Source organism: Thermobia domestica, chromosome 5 (assembly GCF_964235325.1).
Source record: "Thermobia domestica chromosome 5, izTheDome1.hap1.1, whole genome shotgun sequence".
NCBI classification, from domain to species: Eukaryota; Metazoa; Arthropoda; class Insecta; order Zygentoma; family Lepismatidae; genus Thermobia; species Thermobia domestica.
In genome coordinates, this window is record NC_137458.1 from 95,358,559 (window position 1) to 95,373,279 (window position 14,721).

Here is a 14,721-nt window from a genome sequence, read left to right on the forward strand (position 1 = left end):
ATTTGAGTACTACAAATAGGAGTATAACCATATCTTCCTCACCAAAAGTCAAGTGGCAACTCTCAATAATTTTGGTTTGAAAACTAAGAAAATCATTATGTCACTTACAAAAGGAACATGTTGCTCCCATTGTATGTATAAAAATCTTACCCAATTACAGCAAACTGCTCTCCTTTAACAAACAGAACTTCAGCAGGTTTCCGGTCTCCAGGTTGAGAATCTGATTCCCTTTTCGGAAGGGTAAGTTTCCCTGTCGTAAATAAAATATAAAATGTATAAATAAAATACTGTAGGTACTAAGATCTTGATATACTGAAGCAGGTATTAGAGAAGACGAGAAATACAAACTCGTAGAGAAACAATATTAAGCAAATACACAATACGTATAGTATAGTACTTCTATGCTGGCTTTCACGACCAATGTGTCACGACTGAAAATATAAAACCCCAGTTCTTTAAAAATAATAATAATTATTTTCGTTATTATGGCTTGTAATAGATATTTAATATAAAAAAATGTTTAAATCTATTTCACTATTTAATGAAGAAATTTCGAAGATTTTTCGTTTCTTTTATTGTTTTGCCATACTGAAATAAATCTTAACCGTTAAACTATAAAGTTTGTCAAGATTTATACATGATATTTTCGTAATATGGACAAAAGCCAGCCAGCTATTCCTTCAGTTCCTAAATACTGGTAAAATTACACCCTCATTATGATTACCATTATGAGAACTGCTCCCTGAAAGACCCCATACCTCCACTGACGAAATGAATCGGTGAGTTGAAAAAGGTACACATTCCAAAAATATAAACTTTCGGAAAACTAAGAAAAACTGTTTTGTGAGAAAACTAATTGTTCTACCAAAACATTTACTGTTGTCAATATGTGTCGTTTAGTGTAGCAAACCTATTGCACATGGTACCTGTACATAATTTTTTTATATATACCATATAATTGTGTAAAGATGTTTAGGAATATGTTCCTTTTTCAACTCAATGTTTTTAAATGCACAATACTGTATCCCAATTCGTGGATTATGTTAAATAGGTTTCAGAAATAAGTGAGTAATACTATTCAATCTTTGTACACAGGCAAACAAATGTATTTCAAAACTGTTAGCTACACATATTGACAAAAATAACCATGTTTCCGAAAAATCAATGGTCATTGTTGAATTTTTCAGAGTAGACAATCGTAAATCATCTTGATCTAGCGGATCAGCAGCTGAAAAACAAAAGCCTTGATCGAAAAACATTATAAAAAGATGTTCCCTTTCAGTTTGACCATCATTAGTAATTTTTTTATGTGATTAAAACACACCGAGCTGCGAAAAAGTGCTGAGATAATAATATTAAAACGATTTGTTTTACTTTGCCATTGCAAATCAGTCTTTTTTTGTTACATACAGAATCCAATGTCATAGCCTACCATAAAACATGCCTGTAATAAAGATAGCAATACTTACGTTAGGTTAGGTTAGATTGTATTATGAAGTTTCGTGTTATATTCAGACTGTAGTTAGGATAGATAAGTTCAGGTAAAATGAAAATGGTCTAAAGTAATTTACAAAATAAAAAATACTGAATATAAAATTTACATGTTTTTCATTGTCATTAAGCATGTTTGATTTAATTTTGATCTTCAGGTCTTCACAGGTACTGCAGACACCGACCTGAGGTCTGCCAAATCGGTAACCAAAGTTTTTCTTGAAATATTCCAAATAAAACTCATACTTAATTACATTCTTCAAGTCAGGAAATTTTTGTATGAAAAGTTCATGCATTTTTGCCACATTAGGCTGAGCATCGAGATATATGACTGATGTAGACGTATAATGTGCAACATATTTATGAAATTAATCAATATGCTAGATGTGAGGCTGGAACAGTATTAGAACGGTGTTCCTGTTTACCTCTCATGTCAATAGGGAATTTCCAAGAAGCCAAAATCTTTGTCAACCTAATAACAACTTTGCGTGACACAGCATGAAGGCTTATGTACGCATTACGACATACTTCAACTCTGCTCGTTCCTTTCGTGGCAAATTACTTGAAAGAGGACTCGTATTGCTTTGGGTTTTGATTTGGTGGTCTGAGTCTTGCAACCTCATGCCTCTCAATTAGGCTCACTAATAATGTGTCCTGCTCGTTCTTAAGTCTGCCACTATTTAGGGTTTTAAACCAACATGACCTTAAACAACAGCTCACCTGTTAAGTCATAATACATAACTGAGCACTAGCGCTGTGGCGAGTGCCGCCGGCACTAGCGCGGCAGTGAGTTGAAGAAGGGACATATTCCTGGAATATGTTCCTTCTTCAACTCAATCACATCTACATATTTTTGGAAAGATTATTTGCAATAGTGAAATATGCTTCTTTTTCTGCTGTATGGATGTAGATACGTCCAAAGAAAAAAATGGCTATCTCAGTTTAATTTGTGATATTTTTGGAATATGTACCTTTTTCAACTCACCCGTTCAAATGGGAGAAATACAAATGTAACAGTTGTTCTATATTTGATACCAGTTTAAGCTTCCAGAACCGTATTAAAGTAAGAACATTCTGGTAGTTGCGATTTTACTAATGTCATTTACATCTTTAATATTCTCTAATCTTAACAACACTTTGGCTTAATTTTTCCAATAAGTATCTTTAAAATCCCTTCTTCCAGACCCTTTCATACTTCTAAGAAAGAGACAGGAAAACACTTAAATGCCATCTTATCTCGGAACCTTTAACCTCGTCTTAACTATTTATTAACTTAATACAAGAACCCTTACTACAATCATTGTTTTCCATACATGTTTTCATTTTACCTCTGTTAGTTTTTTCTTCTTTATCATTATTATTTTCAGTTTCTCTTACGTACTTTTGTATTGTGCATTATATCCCATTTTTATTTTATTTCTTGTTTATTAAAGTTTAACGTCCCACGTTTATGCTCGAAGGCTAACGGAAACGGTGATAGTGATACTAAATGAAATAGAGGAACGGAGAAACGGAAGAACCTCGACAAAATCCCACATATATAATGTCTGTCCACAGAAAGACTCCTGGTCGAGAGCTGGGATCGAACCCGAGACCCTACACATCGCAGGTGCGTCATCTACCACTTGAGTCCCCAAGGCTTATTATTATTATTATTATTATTATTATTATTATTATTATTATTATTATTATTATTATTATTATTTTAATTTCTTCATTAATTCACATACTTTTCTGTCTTTTTGCCCTACATTATAGAAATTCTTGCCTTTAGTTATTCTTTTGCTGTCCTACACTCTTTTCAACATATCTGTTCCATTAGTTTTATCTTCCTTCATTCACTAAACTCCATCTACATTCAGACTGATAACATTCACGTAATCATGTGACCTTCCATTCGAACATGACCACCTGGATGTTCCATAGGTACTTTCTTAAATTATTATTATTATCGTACATAGAAGAAATCTGCAGCGGCGTAATCGGTATTTTATACAGTCTATTTTAGCAATAATTGAGGAATGACATTCAGTTTGTCACTGGACAGTTATTAGAATTATAATTTTTTTAAGTACACAGTATTTTTTTAAAAAAAATATATTTTTCCCTTTTAATATTTGTTTCACACACATATGAAGACATTATTATTTGTGCATTTGGAACAAATATTTTTTTTTAAAAAAAAAAAGTAGTTTTCAAAATAATACAGTGTACTTAAAAACTTCAGTGGCAAACTGAATGAAACTCCACAATTATCTGTGAAGTACATTGTTTAAAATACCTATTATGCTACTGTATATCTCATTCAAACAATAACCTGATATAACTGTATAAACAACATAGATGCACTCCTCATCAAATTACCTGTATCAACGATATGGTCAACTAAGTCCTGAAATTCCGTGGGTACATCGGCCTGTTTCCACCTTTCGTTGTCAAGGATAAGGCTAAGTTTGGTTTTCCTATCTTGGTGGAAGCGCTGAACAAATTTACTGGCCTGAAATAAAGTTCATTATTACAATTAATGTGAACACAGCTTTCGAGTAGTATGAAGCGTGCATTATTACATATAAAAACACAGAGGTTCATACAAGAGTAACACTACGTTTAACTATTACAAAGCGTGAAAGTTAAGCAAAATACACACAATAACGTTTATGCTTATAATAATCTGGTGCAGAACTTTCGTCAATATATATATATTTTTTCTTTATTAGGATCACGCAAGTGGGATTTATAAAATTGTGTTTGTAGTACATATGTCCATTATTCTACATGATAACTCTTGAATTTTTTTTTTTTTTTTTTTTTAATAGACAGATCAATTACCTCGGCCGAGTTCGTTCATGGAAAATTAAATGAAATATTTCAGTTTCACGTCACACGGTACGTCGTGTAGGTTATAGGGGACGATGATGAGAAATGAATGAAATAGTGGAATGAGGAAAGTGAGAGGAAACACGAGAACCCCGAAAAAACCACTCATATGGTATTTGTCCACCACAAAGCCCACTTGGCGCGAGTTCGTTAACAAGAGTAAATCCGTTAACATCTTTACAGGCAACGGTGACGTTAACGTAGCTATCCATATTCTATTTTCTACTATTTAAACAAAGGTTCAAGAAGTTACACACCAAACCTTTCGATGGCAGTAAATACCTTCCAGCGGTTGACAGCTACTGGACACAATTGAGCCTTCAAGTGTGTGATTCTTTTTACTACTACTACTACTACTACTACTACTACTACTACTACTACTACTACTACTACTACTACTACTACTACTACTACTACTACTACTACTACTACTACTACTACTACTACTACTACTACTACTACTACTACTACTACTACTACTACTACTACTACTACTACTACTACTACTACTACTACTACTACTACTACTACTACTACTACTACTACTACTACTACCACCACCACCACCACCACCACCACCACCACCACCACCACCACCACCACCACCACCACCACCACAACCATGCGCGCTGACTACGTGGGTGCTCCGGGGCTTCAGCACCCACAGGACTTTAAGTTTGATAGAAACAAAATAAAATAAATATTTATTTGCCATTATCAAAAAGTAATAAGCAATTCAAACATTGAAAGGAAGTTAAAGTTTCTAACCTGTAAAACAATTATTTGTTTCAAATGTGTTAGTGCAAAGGCAACCAAGCAACATAGTTCCCCCTTTCTTACCTGTCTTGGTCTAGTCAAAGGCAGTCCCCAGAATAAAAAGAAAATGGAACTATATTGTGAATAGAATCTAGCAGCCCTTTATGACAGTGTTCATAACAGGTTTTAATTAAAAGGAAATCAATCAAAAAATATCGAGACTCTACTGAAAAATATAATACTTCCCACCATTGCTATGCACCCACATACATTTTGGAAAGAAGTAGAAGACTACTACTAATACTAATAATAAAAATAATAGTACAAAATGTAAGGAAAATATTTAATGTAGTAAGAACCTATACAAACCTGTACTTTAAAGGCAGCCTTCAAAGCTGTACTTGATTTCCCGCTGATCTGTTCACAACTATGCACAAAGTCATCAATCACTCTTGCAAGATCACACACTTGCATCGGAGAAGCTCTGTCTAGCCAGCCTTCCCTTGATTGCGTACACATTAATTGGGCACAACGTTCATGAGCGTAATCACAAACTGAAGACATGAGATCCTGTAATTTCATTTCAACCTGAATATGTTCTTCAGAAGACAAAAGATTTTCCGAGGAGTCGGACCTAAAATAAACGAAAGGTGCGGTAAACAAGAAATTTGATTACTAAGAGACCAAAGTTACAGGACAATGAAAGGAATAACCACTTTTTACATTTATGACTAATTTTAGTATTATTTACTGTAAGAACATGTAATAAATTTATTTTTGTAATGGTTTATTAGGAACAAATATGCGAAGTTAGCAGCAGGAAAACGTTTACTAATTTCTTTCTTCCTACGTCATCCCTTTGTCCAGATGACAGCCTGTCGTGACAACATCCGGTTGATGTAGCCACGCAATCTACGCAGGCAGCTAGACGAAGTCCTTTTTATAGAATCATTGCAATTTGTGTGCATTCTTTGTACATTATTTACAAGTGATGTAATTGGAGCTTGCGCGAATGACTAGTTGAGAAAGCGTATGAGATCTGAGCGATTGAGAAGCTAGTTGTATGTGTGTTGAAAGAACCGTTAATCTAGCACGAGGTATTTGATAGCCTAGATCCAACAAGCTGGCAATGTGGAATATATCCTTTTAATATGTCCCAAGAATAGGCTCCGTCTCCTCTAATAGCACTCTACTGAAACCGAAAGTGATAGGAATCAACCATTTTTGGTTTCAATATTAATCATCTTAGAACAAAAACGGTAATATACATCGTCAAGAGGTTTTTTTGAAATCGATTCAACGTCTCAAGAAAATATATCATCTCTACCCGTATTACTCAATTAAAATCGGACGTGATAGAAATTCCCTTGTACTTCCGGTATCAATATTGATCTTTACTGAGCAGAAACGGTATTAAGATTAAGAAGTGATTTTCCGAAATAGATTCAACGTACAAAGAATTTGTTTCACTTTCTCCGTTAAAATTCTATTTAAACTTTTAAGTGGTAGAAATCATCATAGAACAAAAACAGTAACAGATAGCGAAAAATAGTTATTTGCAATCAATTTAGCGTCTTAAAAAAAAAGATTCCATCTTCTCCTGTATTTCTTTACTAAGACCGGAAGTGTTAAAAAAATACTGCTTAAGAGGTTTCCTTTCTTACTATCCTTCGATTGCAGCCGAAAGTTATAGATCTATATCAATACAGAATTCGTATAGCTTGAAAATCTACCGTAGTTTTACAACGAAACTCACTTGTCTTTAGTTTTAAATACAGAAGTCCTAGATCTATAGCTTTAAGTGGCATCAACATTATTTGAATTCTGACTGTAAATCTTATCCAAATCTTCCGCATTAAAGACGAGGAAGATTAGAATGCAAAATGGAACCTACACATGCCGAAGTTTACTCACAATGCTGACCTACAATTATTCTATTATTTTGTTTGGATTTAATCATTCATTTTACCAGGAATTCAGTACATTTTTCAAAAGATTTTACACCACAAAAGACATACCAAGTACGCAGCATTTCACTCTTTTTCTCTCTCATAAAATTTACCAGTTTGGCCTCATTCTGTGTAGAAATGTTTACACTTAGCCCTAAAAGTATCTTCAAACGCTCTACTTACCTTATTGTAAACCTATCACTCACATACGCACCTAAAAGCAGCAATGGCAATTTTGACCATAGACATTTCAATGATGGTTTGTCACCTTCATCAGTCCAATGTTTTTTGGGAATCAACATTGCTTCAAAAATTACATTGTCGATATGATTAGTGTAAAAAGATGTATTAAGTACTCTGTGTTAAACCCATTACACAGTTTTTAAACATATGAGAACTAAGAGATTTTACAGAGAAAAAGAAATATTCTGAGAAGCTGGTCATATATATATCAGTTGATTTTTCAGCGAGCTTCAACCTACAGAAAAAGGTAGTAACACAAACGTAGGACCAGGGTTGGCAAAAATTATGGTTTTTATTGAAAAAAAAATAATAATAATAATAATAACAAAAACAGGTTAAATAATTTGCTCTATGTATTTATATCACATATGGACAGAAATAAGTTTGTTTCGCCTTGGTGTTATTACGCAACAACCGGGTTATGTTGGAAGGAGTCACATACGCTTAAAGCGGAATCCAACCGCTTCTCGGCTTACATCTGAGGGAAACTGTCCTTCATTTGGACTCGAAACCGGGACTAATTTGCCACAACTGCGATACGTCTGCCGACTACTCACGAAGAACTCCTGATAAAAATACGTTGTACTGATCTTTACATACTTGTTAATATAATTGTCAAGAGTCAATTCAGAAGGACAAAAAGATAAATAGTTGCACAAGTGAAACCATTATACAGATTTACATATGGACAATTTCAAAATACTGCAGAGTACAAAGAACTAATGTCCAAGTTAGTTCACTACGACTTTTATTATTCCAAGTTAAAGAAATACGACGACTTAATTTGCGTATCAGTACGAAAAGTGAATAAAAATACGAATTATTTGAGTCCACTTTGACCCATTTATACATAAATAGATACCAGAAATACTTCTGATTTCAAAAATGCCTCTCGTGCGGTTTGTATGACGCCCCCCTCCCCCCAAAAGTACAGCATTTCGATGTATTTTATCAATAGTAAACATTATTAGAACGAAACAATATTTAGAATTTTTCTTTGATTGCAACTGCATAATAATAATAATAATAATAAACTATAAAACAAAATCACATAAGAAACATTCATAAACTTATACAAATAAAAGTTGCTTTTGTAGTATAATCCCTTTGAGTAATGAATGAGGAATTTAGGTCTGAATATAATACGAATAATATACGGGAGTGAAACGTGATAACCCACAAATGTGTGTCCATCAAGATTTTACGAACACTTACACTTTTACGAACATTTTTCGCTTTTTGGTTTAAACCAGTTGGTTTTTTTTAAAAAACCAGCCAACCCTGCGTAAGACGAAGGAAACTTTCTTGAATTATGCTACATTAACCTATTAATATTTTATTTTCATACTAAAGAAGCACACACATACATACTTGAAAAAGGAGAACGCTTTTTTTTTTTTTTTTCACATTAAGGGATATTTATCGACAATATAATTCCTCAAGCAACGTTGGTTTCCTAAAATATTAATACTGATGACGATACAAAATTGTCATGGAAACGTTTACAGTCAAGGTTACCATTGTTACCAGTAAATGATTATGTGAGTAAAAGCTTTGTTATTGTTAAATATTCATCCTATTAATACAATAAGTAATTATTGTAAACATATTTTTCTTTGTCTTTATTCCTGGAAAAGAATACAGCGCACGCAGTCAAAATAAATCGATTGATTCTTTCATTTTCTATAGAACGTTAAACGTTCATTCTATTTATATATTGTGCACGAGAATAACCTTGTTTACATTGGTAAATAAATTTAACAAGACGGATTTTTCGGAAACTTACAGAGATAAACGAAGATTCCCTACATCTTGGTCATCACTGCCAATTTTAGATTCCGATTTCGAACCAGAAGATACAGTAGCCGCTTCAAGCATCACATCATGAACAGCCTAAGAAGAACCAAAGCAAATGTTACTAGTGTTTTCATAATCACGTGTAATGTTAAAGTTCAAAACCTAATATACTAACATAAAATAGTTCAACTATATGTACTTCTACACGTTACGTTGATCAACTGATAACCTGCCTAAAATTTAGCAGCAATGCAGAACCTAGTACTTTCTATAACAGACACAATGCCATGATACCGCTACAGTATAATTTATGTTTTACTTTATATACAGAAAGGATGGTTATTAAAGTTGCTGGCCAACTACATTGACTCATTATAAGATGTATTAACTAAATGATCGCAAATTCGTTCTATATATATACATAAATGTGAAACCTAATCTATTATTGCTTGGTAATGTCCTTTAGATAAGAGGTTTTCCTTTGTGTAATCTTTCCCAAAAATTTTGATTAGATCGTATCCTTTATAGCTGAAAATATAACATTAAATTTCCATAAACAGATTATACTTTTTCTTTTCCTTTCTTTCTTTATGGGACGTTACATAACAATTACAAGCCACGAAAAGTCAATTTTGCAGGAAAGTGTTTTACATGTGTTTATTCTTATAAAGCTAACATCAATGAGAATATCTCCTAATAATTTAGTTCACTAACGATAGAAGTCGAATATAATTCATCTAGTAGTAATGGTAGTAGTACACCTAACGTGGTACACGCCTTCTACCCTGGCCTTTAAGATACCATTGTATACGTTACGGGCTTGCTTATTATTATTATTTACAAATTAGCGTAGTTGAAAGTTTAATTTAATACGCAAAATCGTACAGGACTTCTGACTTCACGGTATGATTTGTGTTTTATTATCACACCATTTTTCACTGTTTCATCTCTTTATTACTCCCCACCTTGTTCTCCCTTTATTTATCATCAAGATTTCGGGTTTGTTCCCACCCAGCTCTAATGTACTTGTAGTAATCCATTATATTTTATTAATCATTTAATCAACTACTTAAGTCTGTAACTTAACGAATCGGAAGGTTCAACGCCACAGACACAAAACCAATCCATTGTTATTCTATCCTGTGCAAGTCAATCCCTCTGGATTACTATTACATACTAAGATCCTGCTTTATATTGTCCTCTGACCTTTCTTGTCTTTCACTACAATTTCCAACTAGAACCCTATGTAGCGCACATATTATGCACGCAAGCGACGTGTCCCGCCCATCATATAATGCGACAAATATTTTTCTAGTAACACTGTTTCCGGAAATCCTGTCTCTGTGTGTAACTTTTGCATCCATCCAATAAGATGGACAGAATAATAATCTTTTAGTATGTTTTCATTATTTAATAACTTAAAATACTACATTGAATAATCCATCGCAAACAGATACTGGCACTACATTGTGTATATGATCTATTTTCAGCAGAAAGCTATCTTTAATGGAAAGAAGTTCAAGTATCGTGACTTTTTCTAGCATCTCATGTAATCGATATAAGCAGAACTCGTCCAATCGTGTATTTGTTATGCCTATAGTTTTTCGACAATTATATTTAGTTTTAGTACAATAATACTTGTAGTAACCTGCCACAAAATGCAAGAATTTTATTAATATTTAACGAAAGAAATGTCCAAAGATAAGGCACATGCCAATCGATAGAGTTCACTGAACTAAATGACATGATATGGGTGTGCAAAGCCTCATGTGTAGTTTTCGATTTTTTTTTTTTGGGGGGGGGGGGGGGGCGGAGAAACTAAGAATTAATTCTACACGATAACCACGCCACCCATTTAGATTAAACTGATACCGAAGTACAAGCTCATTAAACTTTTCGTTATGACACTGGTAGAGCGCCACTTCGCCATATGGTTAATGAAATGTAGCCTAAATTAATGATTAACTCTTCAATTTCAATTTTTATTTAACTACAATATTATGCAAAAGATTACCACTGTAAAAAGATTTTCTCGAAAACTAAGCATGCGAATTTACTCTTAAAAGCATCTCATTTTCTTCACCTCAATTAATTAATTAATTAATTAATTAAATACATACATACATTACATACATACATACATACATTATACATTACATACATACATACATATATACATTACATACCTACATACATACATATATACATACCTACATACCAGTGGCGTAGGGAAGGGAGGGGTCAGAGGCCCCCCTCCCAAGAGGTCCGACAATGTACTTCGGTACTTTGACGTTTGTAATTTTTTATATATTTTTATGTTTATATATTTCTTTGTTTGTAATGTTTCTATATGTACCTATAACAGCACTTGGCCCCCCCAAACACACATCCTGGCTACGCTAATACATAAATACATACACACATACATACATATATACATTACATACATACATACACACCAACATACATACATTCATTACATACATAACACATTACATACATACATGCATACATTATATACATACTATACATGCACATACATACATATATATATACATTATATACACATATACGTTAGATACATACATACATACTTTACATACACATACATTACATACATACATACAATGTAAGAGAGGAAACTGTCTCCAAATATGATGTTTTCAATCTAAAGTGAAGGATTTTTTTTAAATCGGACGAGTTGTTTGGGCTGTACATTCTTTATGCGTTCAGTGTTAAATGAAAATGCAACGTTGCCATTTACCTGGATCCACAACATAAGTGAATGAAGTTATTGTTTGAAATGGGGGCTGGTCATCTACATGTTAGCGTAAAAACAGTAACTTCATTCACTTATATTGTTGGTCCAGGTAAATGGCAACGTTGCATTTTCATTTAACATTGGGTGCATAAAGATTGTATAGCCCACACGACTCGTTCCATATAAAAAATTCCACCACTTCAGATTGAAAACATATTTGGAAATGGTTTCCCCTCTTACACTTTGTTGTAACTCTGATAACAACAGAGCTGCCCTATGTCAGGGAACTTTTGTGACACCCTGCATATTATATATATATATATATATATATATATATATATATATATATGTGTGTGTGTGTGTACGTATGTATGTATAAATCGATAGAAGAGATTGCGCTGAAGAAAATGAGATGCTCTTAAGAGTAAATTCTCATGCGTAGTTTTCGGGAAAAACTATTTTTATGGCGGTAAAAAGTATGTTGTTCGTTACCAACAATAACTGATATACAGTTCTTATTCTGTCATACGTTTATTTACTTAACCCTATGTACTGTAAACGTGAAAAAACAATGTTATTAAGCACACTAGATCTATTGCTGTTCGTCTTCTGTTAATGATGACACGAAAACTTCTAATATCATAATCTATTTTTAAGATATGGAAAGAATCAGGCTCGATTCTAGGTCGGAGTACACGTGGTTTGGATCCTACATTAACCTGTATATGGGGGAATCATCTGGTCTCGGTGCTGAAAACGAGAATGTAGCTTCAAATGAATAAACTTATAAAATTAAACGTTTTAACTAACTTGTTTTTGTTGCTTATGAACCCATATTACGTATGATTATTTTGTGTGTGTGTATGTGTGTGTGTGTGTGTGTGTGTTTGTTCCTGCTATTTTCGAAACATAACATAGTCAGGATTACTAGTAATGTATTAATCTCACGATAAAAATTAAATTGACGGTGAGTGGAAATTTTACCGTATTCAGTCTCATAAATAATACGTAGTAGTGTATTTAATAGATAGAAGAACAGTACTCACAATTTAATTTGTGCACGCTTATTCAACACTAAATTATTCGACTAATGTATAATAAATTAATACCTTTACTCTAAAAAGGAGTAATAGCAACGTCGATGTTGCTTTCTTCAGTAAATGGATCCAATCTTCAAGTGAAAGTACTTGCAGCTGATCACCTAGATTATTCAGACTATCTTCCATATCCGCTGAGTCACAGGCAGCAACCTCTTCAATCACAACCTAAAAGAAAAACAATCAGTTTCTAAAATTATGACTATGTTGTTTCACATTTTTCACTTCTATGTTTCTGTTTTTCCGCAAAGGGGGGACATAATTGTATTTCTGATCAGAAGTTGTGATGTCAAATAATTCAATACTAAACAGCTAAGAAAAATACACAAAATATAAAGAAAACGAAAGGACGCTGTTCCATCTACTGCACTTTAAGAAAAAATGAATAACTTAGGTTGATATCATTCGTCAGAGTCCCTAGGAAAATGTAAACACATCTTAATAGATAGTGTCTGTGAAGCTGAAAATTGAATTTATATTAAAAATGTAATATGGTGTTTCCTCAATAGATGTCGGTACTATCATGACAGTGACATGTGACGTATGATGTAGAATAATGGAACAAAATGGCTAATGCAAGATTGACATTTGAGGAATGAAACTCCATTTTAAATTAGTATTTCAAGTTTGAAAATGCTGCTGAAATTCAATATCAATGGTAGTGGAAGTTTGAAACAGAGCCTCATATACGTTGACATAATAGATACAAAGATAATAGTTTCTTTTCTCTATGCTCGCTGTTGAGCCAGTTTCCTCTATAGAGCGTTTCAACTGTACATGCCCCACAAGTAATTACATTAGGTTTCAATTACTTTACTTTCCAAGAAATCAAGTTGTTACCATAATAGATATGAAGTACTAACCTGCTTAACAATAGCTTTCACTGTGGTAAAAGCTTCTTCTTTGTAAGCATCTATAAAAGTAAAATGCTTCTGACGCAACATACCGAATATAATGGATACAAGTTTGTCCTGAAATTAAAACAACACAATTATTTTTTTCATTCTACACAATATACTGTAAATTTCAAAGACAAACTTCAGCTCTTATTTCTTTTAAATTCTGGATAAAGAGCTTCCCAGTCATAATGTTGTTTACTTGCAAATGTACACATCTAATAGTACGAGGAAAATTCGAAAAGTCTTTGCGTCTATTGTTTTCCGAGCATGCAACATATTTTAATACAAAATCGAGATATACGAGCAATGCGGTAGGCTTTTCTTGGAATAACTTCCGATTTCTTCCGCCGTATGACGCTGTTGCCAAAGAATACACAGCCACAAATATCCACAGGGAAACAGAGTCACTGTACGAGGACAAATTTTAGCAGTGCGAAGTGTGCAGTGGTGGTGCAAGGAGTTTGTAAACGGACGTTAAAGTATTCCGAATGTTGACGACATAGTTTTTTTCATGACAATGCAAAACCGTACGTGGCGAACAAAACAATGGCAAAACTTCACTCTTGGAGGTGGGAGATTGTGAAGTATCCCCCTTACAGTCTAGACCTTGCCATCAGTAATTACCATCTTTTTGGTCCATTGAAGAATATCCTGGCAGGACAGAACAACACTGGAGCGCAGAACGTTTGTTTGTTGTTGGTTCCGTGATCAGCTGGCCGCCTTCTACGCAGCGAACATCGAAAAACTTGAGGTTCGCTAGAACAAGTGCCTCAACAGATGATGTGATTATATGAAATGAAATAAAATCTTTAAGTTTTACGTCCCATGGTTATGTCGGTTATTCTAAAGGA

The 14,721-nt window shown here is 33.5% G+C and overlaps 1 protein-coding gene across 5 annotated transcripts in view; it reads right to left on the reverse strand.

Annotated features, from left to right (window-relative positions):
- Positions 1–14,721, reverse strand: part of scat (VPS54 subunit of GARP complex scat) — a 112,856-nt gene that overhangs the window by 23,729 nt on the left and 74,406 nt on the right. For all 5 annotated transcript variants that reach the window (XM_081758849.1, XM_081758852.1, XM_081758851.1 and 2 more), the window contains exons 12-17: positions 13,835–13,942; positions 12,984–13,139; positions 9,103–9,209; positions 5,494–5,758; positions 3,856–3,988; positions 151–250 (exon numbers count right to left, since the gene is read on the reverse strand). In XM_081758849.1, coding sequence (XP_081614975.1) covers positions 151–250; positions 3,856–3,988; positions 5,494–5,758; positions 9,103–9,209; positions 12,984–13,139; positions 13,835–13,942 — 869 coding nt within the window. The remainder of the gene's footprint in view (positions 1–150; positions 251–3,855; positions 3,989–5,493; positions 5,759–9,102; positions 9,210–12,983; positions 13,140–13,834; positions 13,943–14,721) is intronic.